The sequence below is a fragment of the Triturus cristatus genome, chromosome 4_1 (assembly GCF_964204655.1).
Source record: "Triturus cristatus chromosome 4_1, aTriCri1.1, whole genome shotgun sequence".
In the NCBI taxonomy this organism is placed as follows: domain Eukaryota; kingdom Metazoa; phylum Chordata; class Amphibia; order Caudata; family Salamandridae; genus Triturus; species Triturus cristatus.
The window spans coordinates 1,045,151,819-1,045,173,107 of NC_140585.1; the positions used below are offsets into that span (position 1 = coordinate 1,045,151,819).

At 46.7% G+C, this 21,289-nt stretch overlaps 1 protein-coding gene across 1 annotated transcript in view; it reads right to left on the reverse strand.

The window, feature by feature from the left end:
* DNAJC2 (DnaJ heat shock protein family (Hsp40) member C2) overlaps positions 1-21,289 on the reverse strand; it is a 316,362-nt gene that overhangs the window by 145,663 nt on the left and 149,410 nt on the right. Inside the window, exons 8-10 of the mRNA XM_085654025.1 lie at positions 16,510-16,601; positions 16,300-16,421; positions 15,398-15,547 (exon numbers count right to left, since the gene is read on the reverse strand). Of these exons, the coding sequence (XP_085510151.1) occupies positions 15,398-15,547; positions 16,300-16,421; positions 16,510-16,601 (364 nt within the window). The remainder of the gene's footprint in view (positions 1-15,397; positions 15,548-16,299; positions 16,422-16,509; positions 16,602-21,289) is intronic.

Consider the following 21,289-nt stretch of genomic DNA (forward strand, 5'->3'; position numbering starts at 1 on the left):
GAACAATTTAGAACAAGCATTTGCAATGTATTAGGTCTCGCAGTTGTGAGAGTCTGAGCTATTGGCATTGTAAATGGCAATGCCTTTTATTTGGTTTTCAAAACATAAATAAAAGGCATTGTCATTTACAATGCCAATAGCTTGCGAGACCTATTGCATGGCAAATGCTTGTTCTGTTATAATTATGGACTTGACGGAAATTTACCCCCGTGGCTTTGAGAGCCACTGGGCAGTTGCATCAACCATACATGCATCAGAATAACGACCTTCAGGATGACGATTCCTCCCTCATCGACTACTTGCACCAATGCCAACCTTTTAAACACCAGCGCCGGTTGCACCCAGACTAGTGGGCAGAGCGCAACTTTTAGCTTGGATGAAAATTGGTTTAATTGAAGAAAACAAACGACAATTCCCACAATGCATTAAATTGTTAAAGGGAAGCCCAATACTGTCACTGCATCCCGTTGACAAAGAGCTATCAGCAACCAGAATGCACCAAGCTCGCACTCAACAGCGAAAGTCAAGAACACACTCAAATGCTATTTGCACACCACCAGCTGCTGCAATGTAACAGACCACAGACACAGCCCTGTGTGTACTTGTTGAGCACAGCACGCCCAGCATTACTGCACTCTGCAAAGGGCGTCCAGACGACGGTGGTGCACAGGGCTTTGAAGTACACTGGTTTCAAGGCCCCTCCAGCACCTACCGCCGGACCCCACCCTCGGCAGGCCCCGGCAGGCAGGTAGGCTGGGAGCTCAGGCATGCCAGAGAGCATTCATGGGAGCCAGGGCCAGCAGCCGCCACTCCGGAGGAGCCTGGGCTCCGCAGACCTCAGCCTCCGGAGCCCTCAGTCACCCCTGACCCAGGCCCTGTTGCGGCCCCCCGGCGCTCGCTGCCGCTTCCGGGAAGTGTCCGCGGCTCTGTACCGCCCGGGGTAGGTGGAAATAACTTCGACAATCGTCTCTGAGCGGACTCGGGATGTAAGAGATTTCTGGGAGGAGAAAGGGCAGAGAGTTGTGTATGGGATGGCTGGTGGAAGGAAGGGGAGCAGCGCAGGAGAGGGAGGCAGTGCAGCGCTCGTGAAGCGGAGTACCCTGTCAGTCCTCGCAGACACACTGCAGCCCTCCCCGGGACAGCTGTCCCCGGGCCGGATACCAAATAAGTGAGGACAGGAAACACCTCTGACTTAAGACTGATCGAAACACACTTCAATTGTTACGTGTTTCTGGTGCTCTGCTGTGTGGAAGGGGGGTCTGGCTGTGCGATGATGTCAGCGTAGGATTGATTGGTCATGTGTGTGGTTTAGCTGCTAAGCTTCCACATACCACACGTGACTGCTTCAGACAGCCAAAGCTTTTTAAACTAACATAATCTTGCATTCTGGGGATTGTAGTTAAAATTATGTCAAAATACGTCTGAGCCTCAATTCTGGCCTGTCACGTGTTGTCGCATGAACAGCTGCAGGTGTCGCGCACGAGACCGAGCATGTAACTTCTAGTGTTTGAGAGAGTGCGAGTGTGTGCTAGACAGTATGAGACTGAATTTGTGTTAATGTCAGTGCGAGTGTGTGTTAGGTTTTAACACTGTGAGCACACAAGACAGCGTGTGAGTCAGAGACACGAGAGTGCATAGGACTGTTAAAGTGCCTGTGACAGTGAGTGTCAGCTGTAGTGCATGGCAGTGTCTGTGGCAGTGTGCAGCAGACAGGATCGTATCATCTTTTGACAACGTTAGATGCAGTGCTTAATTTGTGCAACAGAGGGGCATCGACACTGAGTTGTGAGGGAGTAAACTTACTCTTCATCAAACTTTCACCCAGAGCAATAGGAAGAAAAGTGAGGGAAAAAAATGAGGAAAAGAATGGTATTTGCAGCTGTAAAGCAGTGGGAACGCGGGGAGCAAAGAAACTGAAAGCGTGCCATGCGCACGTTCTGCTTAGACGCTGTCATTGCAGGAAATGCCCCGGGAACTTTGCAAAATGAGAGCAAAGCAAAGGGCGTAAACTTACTCTTCATCATCAAACTTTCACCCAGAGCAATAGGAAGAAAAGTGAGAAAAAATGAGGAAAAGGGTATTTGCAAATTTAAAGCAGTGGGAACGCGAGGAGCAAAGAAATTGAAAGCGCGCCATGCGCGCGATCTGCTCAGACGCTGTCACAGGAAATGCCCCGGGAACTTTGCAAAATTAAAGCAGAGTGCGCATATGTCCTGTCCAGGCGCGTTCACATGCTGTGGTCCGGGCAGGCACGCCGAAGGAAGACAGGGAGGGAACCAAACATGCTCCCCTCCTAATAGAAAGCACGGATTTGACAGGCGTGCCAGTAAGAAGCGTGGTTGGAGTTTCCACCCTTGCTTCGCAAGCCAAAGCGACGACAATAGATCTCGCCAGGCTAGGCGAGACCTAAAAATAACTCCTATTTTCATATAAATTTTGATAGCAAGAACTTCATAAGCAAGTAAGTACTTTCTAAAATATCAAATTTCCCAGGCAAGTAAAAAACATACTGTATTACAGGTACTTGTAGTAGGTTTCCTGGGGTCCCCTTCAGGACTTAAGGTGGTAGAGGGGTAAGGTCCAAAGTACTACCAATAGTTAAAATGTACCTGTCCTGGGGCCTTCAGGTGCAGAGGTGCTGGTGGGGTTGGTAGCCTTAGGCGCTACAGTGAAGGGGGTGGGGGCAGTAGGAAAGTGCCCATTTTTTATATGGTTACCCTCACATTTTGCCTGGTATATGATGCAATTTTAACAGTGTACTGGGTTCCTGCTAACCAGGTCCCCAGTGCCAGATCTCTTCCCCTATTATACAGCATAATGCCAACATTTGGAAGCAAGAAAGAGGAACGTTTAAAAAGAAAGAAAAAAAAGTCAAAGGAATTTATTTTACTTGTATTGATTTTGAAGCAATTTTAGGGAGGACACAACAAAAATAAAGCTGTATGTGGATTAAAAAATTGTGTGTCGGCCTGCTGAGACAGGTGCTTTGGCACGTATGACATGGGTAGAAATAAAAGTGCCTGCAAATATTCTTCAAGCGCAGAAACACTTTGGCAATGGGGCCTACATGCATTGGAGTGCTATCTAGCACTGTAAGTGGGATACAAAATTTGAGAGGGCACTCTAAAAAAGGCATGAGCAAAGAAGTGTAACTAGGAATATTTTATTAGGGGCGCAGCCTTAGTAATACGAAACACCCTGCGTTTATGATTATAATACCTTCATCCGCTTGATCCCAATAATTTTCAGGGAGAAAAATGCAAGTACTCCCGAGGCCGGACTTACACCCCCCTGCCGCTCCCAAAAAAGTAACAGTGGGGAGCCACGGGCAATGGCCAACGGAGTAACGGGTCGAAAATGTTTGGGAACCACTGGCTTAAACTAACACCCAAAGCTTGCCCCTGCAACCGATTTACTTACCTGCAAGCAGTGTGGCTTCGAACACCCCCCAATCTACTGAAACGCATTGGGCCGAACTCAGATTTTGACCTCTGCACCGGGCTGCCCCTGTGATGCTGGTGGTGCAGCTTTATTACTCACCTGACCCTTGCTGAACTTTAGTCTCAAAGAACAAGTTACTTACCTCCGTTAACGATGTATCTGTAGGAGACATATTTAAGTTATAGATTCCTTACCTTAGAATTTCCCCCAGGCGTTAGACTGGATCCGGAGAATTTATTTCTTCAGCAAAACTCCACATCCCTCGTTGGCGTTGTTGCCGGGATGACGTTGCGGTGCCTACTTAGATTCCGCCTCTGCGCGCTGACTTCAGTTCTGACACGACTTTCCACACCAGAAGCACAGAGCCATTAAAGACATTGACCACTGGTGCCACACCAGGGCCCTGTAAGGGTGTTTCTAACCCCGGAAGTCAGTTCGCAGAGCGGGGAGGATGGATGGGGCGGTAAGGAATCTATAATATATGTCGCTTACAGATACATTGTTACTGCAGGTAAGTAACTTGTTCATCTGAAAGAGATTAGTTATAGATTCCTTACCTTAGAATAGATACCCCAGCAATACCATCCCGGAGAGGGTCTGAGAACAAAATTCACACCAGAAAATCTTGAAGGACAAAACGGGCAAAGTAGCCGTCCCTCTGGACTTGACTATCCAGGCAGTAATGTCTGGTGAACGTGTGCATAGAAGCATAGAGTGGAACTCCCCGCGACAAAGCAGTGGTTGCTGCCGTAGCTCTAGTGGAATGAGCCCGCAGTCACCAAGGAGGTTCCTTTTTAGCCAAAGCCTAACAAACCTTGATGCACAAGTTACTACTTGTGTAACGATATAGCTGTAAGAGACATTAGTTAGTGATAGATTCCTTACCTTAGAATATCCCCAGGCGTCAGACTGGATCCGGAAAGTTTTGCTTAGCAGTACCCCTGCACGTCAGTAGGTGGCGTCATGCAGCTCCGCGTCCGTCGCTGGCGTGGTAAGCGCCGAGATGACGTCACAGAGACTACTTAGGTGCCTCCATGCGTGCGGACGTCAGTTCTGTACACGACTTTCCGCGCCAGGAACGCAGAGCCATGCAAGAAATGGACCACTGGTGCCATGAAACTAGGGCCCTGAAAGGGGGAGGTGACCTTAACCCTAGAATCAGGTCGCAGAACGGGGAGGATGGGTGGGGCGGTAAGGAATATCACTAACTAATGTCTCTTACAGATATATCGTTACACAAGTAGTAACTTGTGCATCTGAAAGAGACACGTTAGTGATAGATGCCTTACCTTAGAATAGATACCCCAGCAATACCAACCCCGGTGGAGGGTCTGTGAACAAGATTACAACAGAAAGTTATGAGGAGAGAACGGCCAAAGAAACCATCCCTCCGGACCCGACTGTCAAGGCAGTAATGCTTGGTAAACGTGTGCAACGAGGCCCACGTAGCTGCCTGACAAATGTCCTGCAAGGCAATGCTACGTCCCAAAGCAGTAGTGGCTGCAGTTGCCCTGGTCGAATGGGCACGCAGCCCCACAGGAGGCTCATTCTTAGCCAAGGAGTAACATGCTTTGATACACAGAATGACCCACCGCGAGATGGTCCGTGCACAGCCCGACCTTTTTTGGCGCCCACGTAGCCAACAAAGAGCTGGTCATCCACCCGGAACTGCTGTGTACGCTTCAGATAGAATGCGAGCGCACGTTCTGGGTCCAGACGGTGGAGCCTCTCCTCCTCCCTTGAAGGATGCGGAAAGAAGGTAGTCAAAGTGATGGTCTGCCCGATGCAGAAGGGCGTGACAACCTTTGTCAAAAAAGAAGGACGGGTCCTTAAAACCACCTTGTCCGGATGAACAGAAAGGAAGAGAGGTTTAGTAGAAAGAGCCTGGAGCTCACTCACTCGTCTGGCAGAGGTGATAGCTACCAGGAAAGCCGTCTTGAGAGTAAGACGACGCAAAGGACAGGTATGAAGGGGCTCGAAGGGAGCGCACATCAGATATGTCAAGACAAGGTTTAAGTCCCACTGAGGCATTATGAACAGCACCGGAGGAAACGTGTGCGTAATGCCCTTCAGGAAACAGTTAACAACCGGGGACTTAAAAAGAGAAGGCTGATCTGGAAGCCGTAAAAAGGCGGAGATGGCCGAAAGGGTCATCCTGACAAACCAGGGATAAAGGCTGAAAGATCGGAATCATAGCGTAACTATCCCGGACTCGCTGCTCGGGAGGATAAACCCGAAACAGCGTCGAATCCAGAACCGCTCCAATGAAGGGGAGCTTCTGAGAGGGACTAAGGTGCGACTTCCGCACGTTGATAGAGAACCCCAGCAAATGCAGGCGGTCGGCCGTAGTCTGGAGGTGGTTGACGACTGCCTGGGGCAAGCCCGCCTTCAACAACCAGTCGTCGAGGTAGGGGAAGACTGACACCCATGGCCTGCGCAGATGAGCTGCGACCACCGCCATCACTTTTGTGAACACCCGAGGGGCGCTGGTAAGGCCGAAGGGGAGCACGGCAAACTGAAAATGCTCGCTGTAAGAAAGTGGGTTTCTGTTGCAGTAACCCCCCCCCCCTTTTTTTGCCTGATAACTGATGCACTTTTTCTTGTTGTGCCCTGGGCTCCTGCCAATCAGGTGCCCAGCGCCTGTGTTCCTTCCTTAAAAACTGCCTAACAGCCAAAACCCAATTGGCATCTCTGGTCACCTGTCAGCCCCTGGTAAATGGTACCCTAGGTGCCCAGGGACTTGTGACCAGAGAAGGCCCCTAAGGGCAGCAGCACTTTTTGTGCCACCCTTAGAGGCCCTGTACCCTGACACACACACTGCCTTTGCAGGCTGAGTGTCTGGGTACAGAACAAAATAAAGATTCGACATGGCACACATCCGTGTGTGCCATGCCCACAACACACTGCCCTGGCATACCTCAGTCACCCCTCTAGCTGGGTGCCCTATGCCAGAGAGGTGGGCACAGGTGCATAAGCCCTGTGCCCCTGCAGTACCCAGGTCCATTTCTGGGAACTGTAAGTGCAGTGCTGCCATTAAGATTATATGGTGCTTGGATGTCGTCAACACGAACTCCACAGCACCAGGATGGCTACACTGAAAACTGAGAAGTTTGGTATCAAACTTCTCAGCACAGTAAAACCACACTGATGCCAGCGTGGGATTTACTGCAAGATGCACGACACAGGGCATCTTAGAGATGCCCCTTGAACCTAACCTGCCGCTCCCAAAAAAGTAACAGTGGGGAGCCACGGGCAATGGCCAATGGAGTAACGGGTCGAAAATGTTTGGGAACCACTGGCTTAAACTAACACCCAAAGCTTGCCCCTGCAACCGATTTACTTACCTGCAAGCAGTGTGGCTTCGAACACCCCCCAATCTACTGAAACGCATTGGGCCGAACTCAGATTTTGACCTCTGCACCGGGCTGCCCCTGTGATGCTGGTGGTGCAGCTTTATTACTCACCTGACCCTTGCTGAACTTTAGTCTCAAAGAACAAGTTACTTACCTCCGTTAACGATGTATCTGTAGGAGACATATTTAAGTTATAGATTCCTTACCTTAGAATTTCCCCCAGGCGTTACTGGATCCGGAGAATTTATTTCTTCAGCAAAACTCCACATCCCTCGTTGGCGTTGTTGCCGGGATGACGTTGCGGTGCCTACTTAGATCCCGCCTCTGCGCGCTGACTTCAGTTCTGACACGACTTTCCACACCAGAAGCACAGAGCCATTAAAGACATTGACCACTGGTGCCACACCAGGGCCCTGTAAGGGTGTTTCTAACCCCAGAAGTCAGTTCGCAGAGCGGGGAGGATGGATGGGGCGGTAAGGAATCTATAATATATGTCGCTTACAGATACATTGTTACTGCAGGTAAGTAACTTGTTCATCTGAAAGAGATTAGTTATAGATTCCTTACCTTAGAATAGATACCCCAGCAATACCATCCCGGAGAGGGTCTGAGAACAAAATTCACACCAGAAAATCTTGAAGGACAAAACGGGCAAAGTAGCCGTCCCTCTGGACTTGACTATCCAGGCAGTAATGTCTGGTGAACGTGTGCATAGAAGCATAGAGTGGAACTCCCCGCGACAAAGCAGTGGTTGCTGCCGTAGCTCTAGTGGAATGAGCCCGCAGTCACCAAGGAGGTTCCTTTTTAGCCAAAGCCTAACAAACCTTGATGCACAAGTTACTACTTGTGTAACGATATAGCTGTAAGAGACATTAGTTAGTGATAGATTCCTTACCTTAGAATATCCCCAGGCGTCAGACTGGATCCGGAAAGTTTTGCTTAGCAGTACCCCTGCACGTCAGTAGGTGGCGTCATGCAGCTCCGCGTCTGTCGCTGGCGTGGTAAGCGCCGAGATGACGTCACAGAGACTACTTAGGTGCCCCCATGCGTGCGGACGTCAGTTCTGTACACGACTTTCCGCGCCAGGAACGCAGAGCCATGCAAGAAATGGACCACTGGTGCCATGAAACTAGGGCCCTGAAAGGGGGAGGTGACCTTAACCCTAGAATCAGGTCGCAGAACGGGGAGGATGGGTGGGGCGGTAAGGAATCTATCACTAACTAATGTCTCTTACAGATATATCGTTACACAAGTAGTAACTTGTGCATCTGAAAGAGACACGTTAGTGATAGATGCCTTACCTTAGAATAGATACCCCAGCAATACCAACCCCGGTGGAGGGTCTGTGAACAAGATTACAACAGAAAGTTATGAGGAGAGAACGGCCAAAGAAACCATCCCTCCGGACCAGACTGTCAAGGCAGTAATGCTTGGTAAACGTGTGCAACGAGGCCCACGTAGCTGCCTGACAAATGTCCTGCAAGGCAATGCTACGTCCCAAAGCAGTAGTGGCTGCAGTTGCCCTGGTCGAATGGGCACGCAGCCCCACAGGAGGCTCATTCTTAGCCAAGGAGTAACATGCGTTGATACACAGAATGACCCACCGCGAGATGGTCCGTGCACAGCCCGACCTTTTTTGGCGCCCACGTAGCCAACAAAGAGCTGGTCATCCACCCGGAACTGCTGTGTACGCTTCAGATAGAATGCGAGCGCACGTTCTGGGTCCAGACGGTGGAGCCTCTCCTCCTCCCTTGAAGGATGCGGAAAGAAGGTAGTCAAAGTGATGGTCTGCCCGATGCAGAAGGGCGTGACAACCTTTGTCAAAAAAGAAGGACGGGTCCTTAAAACCACCTTGTCCGGATGAACAGAAAGGAAGAGAGGTTTAGTAGAAAGAGCCTGGAGCTCACTCACTCGTCTGGCAGAGGTGATAGCTACCAGGAAAGCCGTCTTGAGAGTAAGACGACGCAAAGGACAGGTATGAAGGGGCTCGAAGGGAGCGCACATCAGATATGTCAAGACAAGGTTTAAGTCCCACTGAGGCATTATGAACAGCACCGGAGGAAACGTGTGCGTAATGCCCTTCAGGAAACAGTTAACAACCGGGGACTTAAAAAGAGAAGGCTGATCTGGAAGCCGTAAAAAGGCGGAGATGGCCGAAAGGGTCATCCTGACAAACCAGGGATAAAGGCTGAAAGATCGGAATCATAGCGTAACTATCCCGGACTCGCTGCTCGGGAGGATAAACCCGAAACAGCGTCGAATCCAGAACCGCTCCAATGAAGGGGAGCTTCTGAGAGGGACTAAGGTGCGACTTCCGCACGTTGATAGAGAACCCCAGCAAATGCAGGCGGTCGGCCGTAGTCTGGAGGTGGTTGACGACTGCCTGGGGCAAGCCCGCCTTCAACAACCAGTCGTCGAGGTAGGGGAAGACTGACACCCATGGCCTGCGCAAATGAGCTGCGACCACCGCCATCACTTTTGTGAACACCCGAGGGGCGCTGGTAAGGCCGAAGGGGAGCACGGCAAACTGAAAATGCTCGCTGTAAGAAAGTGGGTTTCTGTTGCAGTAACCCCCCCCCCCCCCCTTTTTTTGCCTGATAACTGATGCACTTTTTCTTGTTGTGCTCTGGGCTCCTGCCAATCAGGTGCCCAGCGCCTGTGTTCCTTCCTTAAAAACTGCCTAACAGCCAAAACCCAATTGGCATCTCTGGTCACCTGTCAGCCCCTGGTAAATGGTACCCTAGGTGCCCAGGGCCTTGTGACCAGAGAAGGCCCCTAAGGGCAGCAGCACTTTTTGGGCCACCCTTAGAGGCCCTGTACCCTGACACACACACTGCCTTTGCAGGCTGAGTGTCTGGGTACAGAACAAAATAAAGATTCGACACACACACTGCCCTGGCATACCTCAGTCACCCCTCTAGCTGGGTGCCCTATGCCAGAGAGGTGGGCACAGGTGCATAAGCCCTGTGCCCCTGCAGTACCCAGGTCCATTTCTGGGAACTGTAAGTGCAGTGCTGCCATTAAGATTATATGGTGCTTGGATGTCGTCAACACGAACTCCACAGCACCAGGATGGCTACACTGAAAACTGAGAAGTTTGGTATCAAACTTCTCAGCACAGTAAAACCACACTGATGCCAGCGTGGGATTTACTGCAAGATGCACGACACAGGGCATCTTAGAGATGCCCCTTGAACCTAACCTACAATCCACGTCTTGTCTGAGGGGCTGCCTAGGCTGCCACACAGCAGACGGGTTGCTGGACCCCTGGGTAGAGAGCCATCTGCTCTCCTGGGCCTGCAACAATGCACATCCTGGATGAGGTGCGAAATCTCCTCCCCCAGGATGGGCAGGGGAAGTTTGCGATTTGGTAATTTAAAGGAATAAAGTATGGGCTGTCGTAATACATAAGTTCAAATGAACAAGCAAAATATTGGTGACTTGTGGTGAATAGGTGACATGTGATGATAAATATTATATACAGTATAGTTTCAAATGCGGCACTTTTTCTTGTTATGCCTTTATGATTTCTCACATATACTTCGCGATCCTATGTGAATTAATTTGTGATCATAAGCATTGCGTAGACATTTAAAGGTTCGTCGACGTTTCGACCCCATGTAATGCGGTAAAAGATTTGTATCTTCATAGCATGGAATACTATATTCCAACCGACTGAGAGCTGACAAGACGTGCTGAAATACAGATCGCGTAAATCATGCGACTGGCTTAAATCCTAAATGCAATTTTACCGCAAAGATCCTTGATACCTTCTAGGCCATCTCCTGACTCAATAGGACTACAAATTGACTGAGAAACTCGTTGCGATGTTAATCTAAATCTGCTTATGGGCTGTATACCCATCCCCACTGTCCTGAGGAAGACCCGCCGTGACGCTTATTAGAATTTGCGCATTACACGGGGTCGAAACGTCAACGAAAAAGCAGGCAGGGTTGCCTTGTGGGAGCTACTGTCCCATTGGCTAGAGAATCCTGCCCAACCAGAAAGAAGATGGCATAAAAGCGGCACTCCAAGCCCCCAATCCTCAGATCTGTATTGGACTGGAAAGAAAACAGGAGAAGAACTGCCCCTGCTGTTCCCTAGACCCAGCAAAGAGATACGGCACCAGAGAGACCCACAATGAGTTCTGTACCTTCTGTGCCCACCTGAAGAACAGATCTCCACTTGTATCAAGATGGAAGAAGTGACTCCAAGGCCTAGGTGGCTAGCCTAAAGCTAAAGGAACCTGAACCTGTCGAAAGCCCAGATCGCAGGAACTCCTGCCTACTGCTGGACGAAAAAGCGACTCTTGGGCAACAGAGTCCGGACAGTGGCAAACATTGAAGTGGACTCTGGTTGCCCTACAAGGAAAAAACTGCAGGAAACTGGGATTTTATTGCAGTACCCCCCTATCCCACACACCTTTTGCCTTCTTTTTAGCTACTAGAGGCTTGTTTTCAACTCGGACAGTGAAATGAGGCCTGCTAACTAGATCTAGGTGCCATTACTCTTTCCTTAAAAAAGGGGACTTCTAATTGTAACACAATTGGCACAGGACTTTAACAACCCTGTAAGTCTCAAGTAAATGTTACCCCTGGTACCTAGGGAATGGGTACTAAAGAAGGTCCCAAAGGGCTCCAGCATATCTCATGCAACTCTAAAGGACCCACACACAAATCCCACACAGACTGTCATTACAGGCTGTGTGATATGGTGCAAACTAGGAGTGAAAACATGACATGGTACACTCCTGTGTGCCATGTCAAAGTCACTGCATTTAATATAAGCAAGTCACCCCTACAGCAGGCCTTAGGCCTAAGGCAGGGTGCATTATATTTTACATGAATACATATCTGCATGGGCAGATATGTCCCTGTGATGTCTAGTTCTATTACTAGATATTACAAGTGAACAGGGAAGCCATCTTAAGGTATGTACTGGGCCCTGGTCAAAACTAGTTACCCAGCTACATAATGGATTCAGTGATGCATATGGTCTTTGGTACCAAACACCTCGTATTAACACACTGATTCCAGGGATGGATTTATTAACACATGCACCCAGATGGTCCTACTAGTCCTCTAGGGTGCTGGCTGAATGTTCTTGTCCAGCTTGCCACCATAGACTAGTTTCTGACTCCCTAGTATGTGAGAGCCCCGCTCTCAGAGGTCAGGAACAATGCTGCTCTGGCAGGAAGTGTTTACAACTCCTCCAGCAGGAAGGTTAGTAAATCAGCATATCGAAGCCTGAGGCTTCAAAGCCTCTGCTGACTTTGATATGCAAGCCTGGCTTACCCCAGACCTGAAGGATGCCTCCCCCTGCCCTGAGGCCCATTTGACACCAGGACAGGTGGGTAATTAGATATTCAGGAGGTGTGTAGCTCTGGCAGGCTGGACACAACTCTAGGGTGGGAGAACATGAAAAAAATTATTCCACCATCTTAAATGCCCACTTTCCACAGGAAGGGGTCCTCTAGGGGGTGTGGTGACCCAGGGATAAGTAGCCCATTGGCTACTACCCTTCACTTCCCATATTGCTGCTAAATTGAGCATTTAGGTGGCCCCCTGACACCAGGAAATCAGATTGGTCTGACTGAAGAAAAAAGAAGGACAAAGAAGAGCCCACGATGCGGGAACTGAGGACTTCACCACCGCTCTGCGTAAAACCCAGCCTTGCTGCTGGACCTCGACAATTGCATGGACCCGACTTGTTCCGAAAGCAGTGGTGGCTCCCAAGGCTGTGAAAAAGAGACCCACAACTTCATCTTGACAGCAATATCTTTCTTGGAGCAGAGGAGCAGCTTCTCTGCATCTGCAGGCGCCGAAAAGCACGTGCCCGGTCCACCGTGTGGCTGGACATCAGGCCCACCAAAGGAGCAGCACAACAGGATGGTCAGATCAGTCTCCTTGACAAGCCTGACGATGCCAGCATCCCTAGGAGCAGCCCAGCCCAAAAACGCTGGGTACTGGAGCAGTTGCACCAATCAAGGCTTGTTATTGGTCCAATCCAGACTCCAACAGCACATAGACAGACCTACCGCCTTGGGATGTCAGGATCCACAAGGCCAGCAACAAGATTGGCCCTGCTGTCCTGTTTCCCCTCTTCACCAGGTCACCAAGACACAGAGTGAGTCTATGACCGCTGAAAACTGACACCTCAAAGCACCCCTTAATCGAGCCCCAGATTCTGAGTCCGAGCGAGACAACCATGTCAACAGAGTCCTGAGACCATCAAAAGTTGAGACCATCCTTGGTTTTGGCCAGACTGGTTCCTCCAGTCACTGCCTGCAGCCTCTTTCTGCAGGGACCGAGAGATGCTGAGAGTTTTCAGCAGTGTGACCCTGTCGGAGAAGGCACCACTCCACACAAGCCCCCAGCCCGAGTTCAAGTGGACTGACAGTATCCCTGCATGCCCAAGACCCTCAAGACCAGAGTCCACCTATGGGTTTAACCAGACTGGACCCCCAGTCCCTGCTTATAGCCCCTTTCCCATAGGACCTGTTCCTATTGAAGTGAACGGGGCACCCGATGCTGAAACGCACCTCTGCACCCGGAAGCCCGGGTGCCACCTGAGGTGACTTATTGGAGCTGCCTTGCCCCATAATCACATTAAGTCCAGGAGAACAGTCCTGTAAGTCGTTGCTAAGTGACCCTATGCAGTATAGGTTTGTTCCCCATAGGATAACATTAGCGCTTGCAGTCCACAGTTTGTGTATTTTATTGTGACTTAAAGACTGATAACTCGAAAAGTACTTACCCGATTACGATCTTGGTGTGTAAAGTCATATAAAAATCTGTTTTATTTTTTAGAAATTGGTGTCAGATTTCAGTGGGTGTCTCGTTTACTGACTGTGTGTGCAAGAAATGTTAAACACTATCCTCAGATAAGCCTTGACTGCTCACCCACATTACCACAAAAGAGAGCATTTGGGATTATTATTTAACCCCTGTAAATCAATAGGCTCGCCTGGACTCTCTGGATAGTGTACCTCGTTTTGGTGTACTATGATAGCTAGCCAGTTTCCTAGAGAAACACTCACATACAGGCAAGTGTTAAAGACTGCTGGAACCAGTAGACTCGCTGACCAGCAGTAACTGGACCTGCACTGGACTCCCGCCCTGCACCGATGGAGACCGGAAGTCAGATACAACCCCATATGCTAATAGAAGCACGGTGGCCTCAGGAATACTCACCGCATCTCTGCAGCATCCTGCATCAGGATCACTTCTGAGGTAAAACGCATTAAAGGAGGAAAAGACACGGAAGACACCAAGATAGCTGAAAAGCGACAGGTAGCGGTCTCCCTGGACGCAAGTTGACCCTGTAACAGGCTCCCACTCTGCTGCAGCCCATCTAATCTAAAAGGAGTCGACCTACTAGCCAGCTGGCCAGGAACTGCTAGACCGATTACAATGACTTCAAAAATTATTTACTTAATTTAAACAAATTATATCTCTGGTTTCCCTTAATAGATTTGTCATTTTGGAGTCTAATTTAAGAGAGAAATTCACTATTTTTATAGGTGTTGGATTTTTCTTGTGTTGTGTGTCAAACTTTTCTGTTGTTTTGGTACCTCTAAATGCTTTACACATGTTCCTTTGATTAAGCCCGCCTGCTCTGAGACACAGCTACTCAGGACAGAGCTAGGTGTTTTATTAAAGAATCCTAACTGGACCAGATTAAGATTGTGACATTATTACATGGCAAGGTCTCACAACCACAAGATATAATAATCCCCTTCCTACACCGTCTAGATCTCAAGATGGGGATCATTGTCCCATTCCTATGTTTCCATTCTTCATTAGGCTCTTCATTCTTACAAGGCTCAGCAATGCCAGCTCCCTTTACTTTGGTTCGTGACCCAGAATCAAAACATCAGACATTAAGCATCAAGGCTCATTTTCCCCCTTCAAAACGTTCCTGGTCTAGAACGTTCAGTTGAATTCTTGTAGCTCCACATGCTGTCTATTAGCCTGTCATGCAGTGTTGGGTTCTGAACACTGCAGGTTGTTGTTCTTCAAAGTCTTTGTTTCAGACTAAAGCAAGCGCAAAATGACTTCGGGTCATGCGGTCTAAAACACGCAATGGAACAGTAGACCGGCTATCTAGCCAAATATCATTTTTCAATCCCTTTACATCACTCATGAAGACACTTCCTATATCAAGCCCTAGATCACCAAATAAACACCAGTGAGAAATGATATGTCACAGAGCACTATCCTCATGAAGCACCACCATTTAACTGGCAGATGTAGGTCAGGCTAAGCTACTTCATCTTGGCCCCATCGCCTTCTCATTCAACGCTTTCAGATGAATAAGAATCTTCTCAGTTTGAGGGAAAATCTCTTACCTTTCCAATTTGGTTTCCATCTCTGCCTGCGTTGGACAACATTGCCATCACACTCTCTACATTGCCCATTTACTCTGCTGACATTGCCGCCACACCCTTCATTGTCCCTCCTCTGCCTCCCATGCATTTTAAAGTGGCTGTTTTAAACTGCATAATAACATTACAAATGAACAATAAATAAAAAAGATGCTGTGGTGGAGATATTCTTGCCTGTTAGTCTCCAACATGTTTATTCATACACCTAATAGCTTACCTTGCAGGATGTTCGCAAACGTTGCCTTTCTTTCTTTATCGCTTTCTTCTGGATCTCTTTTTCCTTCTTTGCAAGTTGTGCCTGTTGTCTAGCTTCCTCTTCCTCTTTCTCCTTTGCTAACCGTACTGCTTCCAATTCTGCTTGCTTTTGCTAGAAGGAGAATTTCTGTAACATTTAATTCTAATTCCAACAGATCACCTCATGTGTAGCATACAGAAAGCCTACCAGAGAAGATGGCTGCTTGAAAGCAGCATTAGAAGCATATTTAATCACAAAATGTTACTACATTTATGAAAATGCAGTCAAAAGCCAACCCATTCCTTAACCTTGTGACATAGTATCTCTTGATGGATACTGTGGTATTTGTATTTTGTGAAACTGTGTGTGGTCTACTTCTCACAACAATGAATAACATTTAGATTTTTTTTGCAATGTATTTAAAATATGGGACCACACAAACTGCACTACTATAATTTGTACTACGGACGAGAACTAATCAACACAGAAGAAGCTGTAAAAATGCCACAATATCCATTACATTGTGTGAAGGCCTCCCTGCTTCAATACCCCGCGCGAGTTAAGTCAAAGTTAACAGTTTAGATTGAAAAAGCTCTCTGTGGGTATAAGCTCCCAGTATCTGAACTCCTCTTTTGTGCTGTATGCAGCAGAGAACTGAAAGTTAAAGCTGCAGTGCCGAAGTTCAGAAACACCGTCTTTTTGGCACTTCAAACATACTCGTTTTATCCAGGCTCTGTAAAAGATGATTTTCTTTGTTGGAGCATAAAAAAATCCCAAATACACAAACTATTATAATAAACTCGTTTCCTGGATCTCATACATTACATTGCTTCGTTGCTTTCTGGGCACAAATCAAGGTATAATGAAAGGTTCTAAAAACATACTTTTTCTCTGGCTTCTTGTTCTTTCCGTTTAGCATCTGCCTTTGCTTTCTTTTCTCCTTCTTTCCTGGCTTTTTCTTCTTCTTTGAATTTTTTTATTCTAGGGTCACTGGCATATGCACTGTCTAATGAAAGACACATCAGTGAAATGAGGCCGTGTAAGAATAAGGACACCTTATAAATGCAAGATGTGCACCCCTTTTCTGCACTTACCAACTAATGTCCTTATTCTATTCATTTCTTCTTTTTTCCTCTGTGCTCTAGCTCCTCTGTTTTGCTTTTCAATCCACCTTCTTTCATCTCGACTGCAAAATGAAAAGCGAGATGTTACAGTGGTAGATTCTACCAACACTGTACATCTGTTCAACGAACAGGGATTCAAAAATATTATTAATGCTTATTCTGGTAAAGAAAAAGGTAATCATAATGGTAACGCTGGTGGTAGACTTTAACAGTGTTTCCATGTCACTAATTAACGAGCCCTTGATCCATGCAATACAATTGTGTTCAACCATTGCCCCTTTGCTGGTGGGGAACATACTCTAATTTACAACAAATTATAAATATCAGGATGATATGAACACAGGCCTGTTGACCGGATGATACGGGCAGCTGGATCTGGTAATTTAACAGTCCAGGTATTATTAGTTCTGACAACAAACGTTTCCTTGCTCCAGTGGTCAACTCCTTCAAATTCAGACCCAATGTAGACTAATATCTAGGTGAAAATAACTTGTGAGTAATGTCCACACAGTCATAAGTTTTAAGAATAAATAAGAAAACGTGTCTTAACCAGAATGACAAAAATATCCAAACAAATTTTCTCTCAAATATTGAGTCAAGCAAAATTTGCTTCATTTAAGATCAGACCGCGCCTGTGATTGCATTGTTGATAAAAAAAAGTCATGGCATGTAAAAGCTACCGCATGTGCAAGGCTGAATATTAAATTGAAAGCAGTTTCACAGATAACAACCTTACAGGGCAGGAGTTATATTTCAAGATAATATGGTGCATGACACAGAACGTGCGTGTACAATGGGTTGCAGAGGGCTATACTCTGTAATGGCTGTGTATAGACACCTTTATGTGAAGGTGGATCTCTGTGCACACCCGTGTCAAGAAGACACCTTTATAAGACGTTGGGACTTCCAAGGACCCCATATCTTTCTTTTCATGTGTCTGAAAACAACCACTTGCCCAGTATATGGATTCATCCACTATCCTCCACCACACCCTTTCTACAAATCCAGCTTTGCGCTGTGCGATTTCTGTGTGAACACTAACAGCTATAAACTGGCCAAGTTATATTAAAGCTTTAGTGTATCTGGTTGTGTATGCATCTTCAAGAATACACAGAATCACCAACTTTGGGGTTAGTAAGGCTACCAATCCAAGCGTCCCTCTGCCAGAATGTCTTAATAGTACATCCTCAGACTGCATTCAAAGTCACCACTATCAATATGGCAGCACAGTAATTGGCCGAGCTATCGCATTTCATGTGTCACAATATGATGAAATACCCTGCAGATATTTGAACTAGATTAGGTGACAGCACATTGAGAGAGCCTTTCCCATCGGTGCAATACACCCCTCCATCCAATCCCCCAAGTTTATTCTCCCACATCATGTTTCCTTATGCCTTGCGGGGGTAGTTAACATATTAAGTGACTTAATAACCTGAAAGGTGAGCTTTTCCTTCGATCTAACCTATCAGAAATCAGTTTGTTCTATATGGGTTGATGCTGGGGCCAGTTGGATTTCTTTCAGATTGGACCCGAGTGCATGCCATAATTGTGTTTATAGAACTGATATCTGCACAGAAGAAATTCAGTTTATAGGTCACAAAGGAATTTTCCTTATGTTACAGAGTATCCCTGAGTTTAGAGCAGCCATACTTCGGGATAACAGTAATCGTCACTTCATATATGACTGGTTCTTTCTTCAGACAATTAATAACTCCCTATCAATTTTGCATGATCATCTCTTTAGAAAGCCAGCTGGGGAGCTCTACGGGGAGACAATGATGCCTGGCGCATTGCTGCAGCTGTTCTAACATATTACAGACTTCTTCTGTGGACCTCTAATTATCCAGTGAATAACACACTGAAAACTATTTTTTATGAATTAATTTCATCTATTAACCCAAGCTTAAATAATGCTTTACCAACAGGAGTAGTTGACCTCGAGATCTGCGGTCCGTTTTTCCTTCTCTCTTTTTTGGTCGTAACTTACATCATGGCCCTCTCACTAAAGTATACCAAAAGTTACACATCAATTGAAAAAACAAACTATGCCTTACAATTGCTGGTATATGGGCAAAATATACTACTAATACTGCTTTTAATTGGGCACCTATAATCCTGTTAAAGGTACTTCCAAACCTGGTCTGGCATACGGGGTTCAGGGCTAGAAGCCTGTAAAACGTTTAGAACCTCTGTATTCCCATAAACTCATACAGACCCAGAGTTGCAGCTCCTTCCCAATAGAACAGTTTCCTGCAGTGACAGTAAATCTGGGTAATATCTTGATGGAATGCAGCTTAGCTTCCCCCCCCCCCCCCCCCCCCCCCCACAGTTATCTACATATTCAAGTTCGACAGCATGTCATAAAAGCAAGTAAACATCCTAACATATACTATAAATACTACAAGATAAAATACATTATATATATTTTTTAAAAACTCATTAAATCATGATGCTGTCGATTTACAAGGATTAAGAAAAAGATTTCAACAACAATAGATGAGAACAATTCAAAAAAGAAAACAAAAACTTAATTTTAAAAGTTAATCATACATTCTTTGGTATCAAAAATTCATTGGCCAACTTCTAAAGATTTTAAGGAGCGAGAGCGTATAATCCAAGCCCACCCTAAAACTTTTGCGACAGCAATAGCCATACAGGGTGTGCAATCGGATTAGAGTATTCTTAAAGCCACCTTGTACCTGCGTGCCCCCGGATTTATACACACTGGTTTTAGCCACCTATGGCGTGGGTTAGTGTATAAAGGACATACAAACAGCAGATGGCCTATGTCCTCGATCAGGTCTTTACAATGGTGACACTTGTTGTCCTGGGTTATCTACATATTAATAAGTCACCTCTAAGGTAAGCCTTAACACCTATTAAGTTTATCAAAGGGGGGTTACGTCCATCTCGGTGGCCTGGTAGGACGTGTTGAAGTTTAGAAAAAGAAGATCACCTTGCCACCAATTTGAGGGTGCTTTTTATTTTTGCAGTCTAAGGAACAATGCTTTTTAGTCACTGCACCTTGCTTTAAACATATTGCCCTGTTTTACAAATTTTTTCAAACATTACAATATTCAATATGCCAGAAAAAATACAATACTCATTTAACAGAGTTATTACAAACAAATTCACAACAAGTGAAAACATTTGTGGAAACACAAACAAGGGACAAGAAAATGTGCAAAATACATTTATCTCATTGTGAACAATTACACCAGTCAGTATAGATAAAAACGCTATGCTTTCTCTAAGTGCTCTTTACTTTGCTTTAATTTAGAGAAATGCTACCCATGTGAAACAAAGGGTTGTGTCAGGCTCAGCGGGGATATTTTCATTTAACCAAAACCCTCTGCAGAGTCCTTTTTAGGTTTCGCCTAGGCAGTGCATGCGCTGTCTCGTCGAGAGATGCTGTATACAATATAGCGGGGGAAGCTCCGCCCACTACCCCGCCCATCTTTTTCATTGGCATGTGTGTAAATGCTTGCTTTTGATTCATTACGAGGCTTGTTTGCCCCTCCTTAGTACGTCCATGTCGTCATTTCATTCCTCCCACGGCTATTGGCCCCTTTACTAGGTTGTTGCACCGGACCTGTTCTATTTTCTTTGTGTTTCTCTAAACTTAAGCACGACGAGATGCTTCGTTAAGCGGCCACGCCCACTTTCAAGGCAGTGGGACAATGGCGCCTTTCCAACCTCACCACCGCTGGTTTTTCTATTCATTAAAGATTAGGTGAGTAACTTTATTATGTTTTTTTTAAACTTTATTATACGGCACTCGCGCCGTTTTCTTCTGTATTCAGAGGTGGGCCGGGTTCAGGAGCTGTCCCGGCGGAGCTACCACCCTTCCACAGCGCACGCGAGATGTGCAACTCGGCTGAGTCCAGGGCAGAACCAGAGAACAGCGTCGGCAGTGCCTTGAGCCCTGATCCCGCTGCCCTCACCGACAATCAGCTGGCGCAGCTCAAAGAGTCGGTCTGAGGCTATGGTGGCCTTTGTCACAAGCACAGTGAGCTTCGGGCAGACAGGTTATAATAAAGCTACCCAAAAGGCGGAGACCACATCGGCGTCCGCCGGTGCGTGACCACATAGTGGAATGCTGCCGAACGCATACACCATTGCAGTCCCTCCCGCTCCCCATTGTTTCCCCCTTCCGTCAACTAATGTCATCGGCCCATCTCTTCAGATTTCATGATTCTAGATTCCTATGTGGATGTCGCCATACTTGTATGTTGCCAAATCTACAGGCAGACCCATGATAACTGCCACAGAGTCCATAGATAGGTTACTTTGCAATAATGTGTGTTAGTATACTGCATGGCTAAATATACTTATAAGGTCCCAAAGGCGAGACCGATTGCATTGCAAATGCTTGTTAATATGAGTCCCTCGTGGGTAAAAAACGGAAATGCCAACGTGTTTCCAATCCCCTATCACTTCGGGGATTATCATCAGGGCTAGACCACGGTGCAATCTGTGTAAAGTTAATAACAAAAGAATACGGGAAAGAATGTTTAGTGTCTATTTTAACCTTCTCTTCTATAGACCTCGGTCCATGATTGGGACTGGAGTGTACCTGTATTTTCCTCAATGGAAGTGCACTCTGCAAGTTAGCTTCTTTGGCGTTATTTTCATACTTCTGACTTTGTAACCTAGACAATAGAATGACTATTGTAAGACTTGCGCTTCGCAATGTATTGAAATGACTTTCTACCAAACAGGATCATATTTAGCACTTGAATTGCTT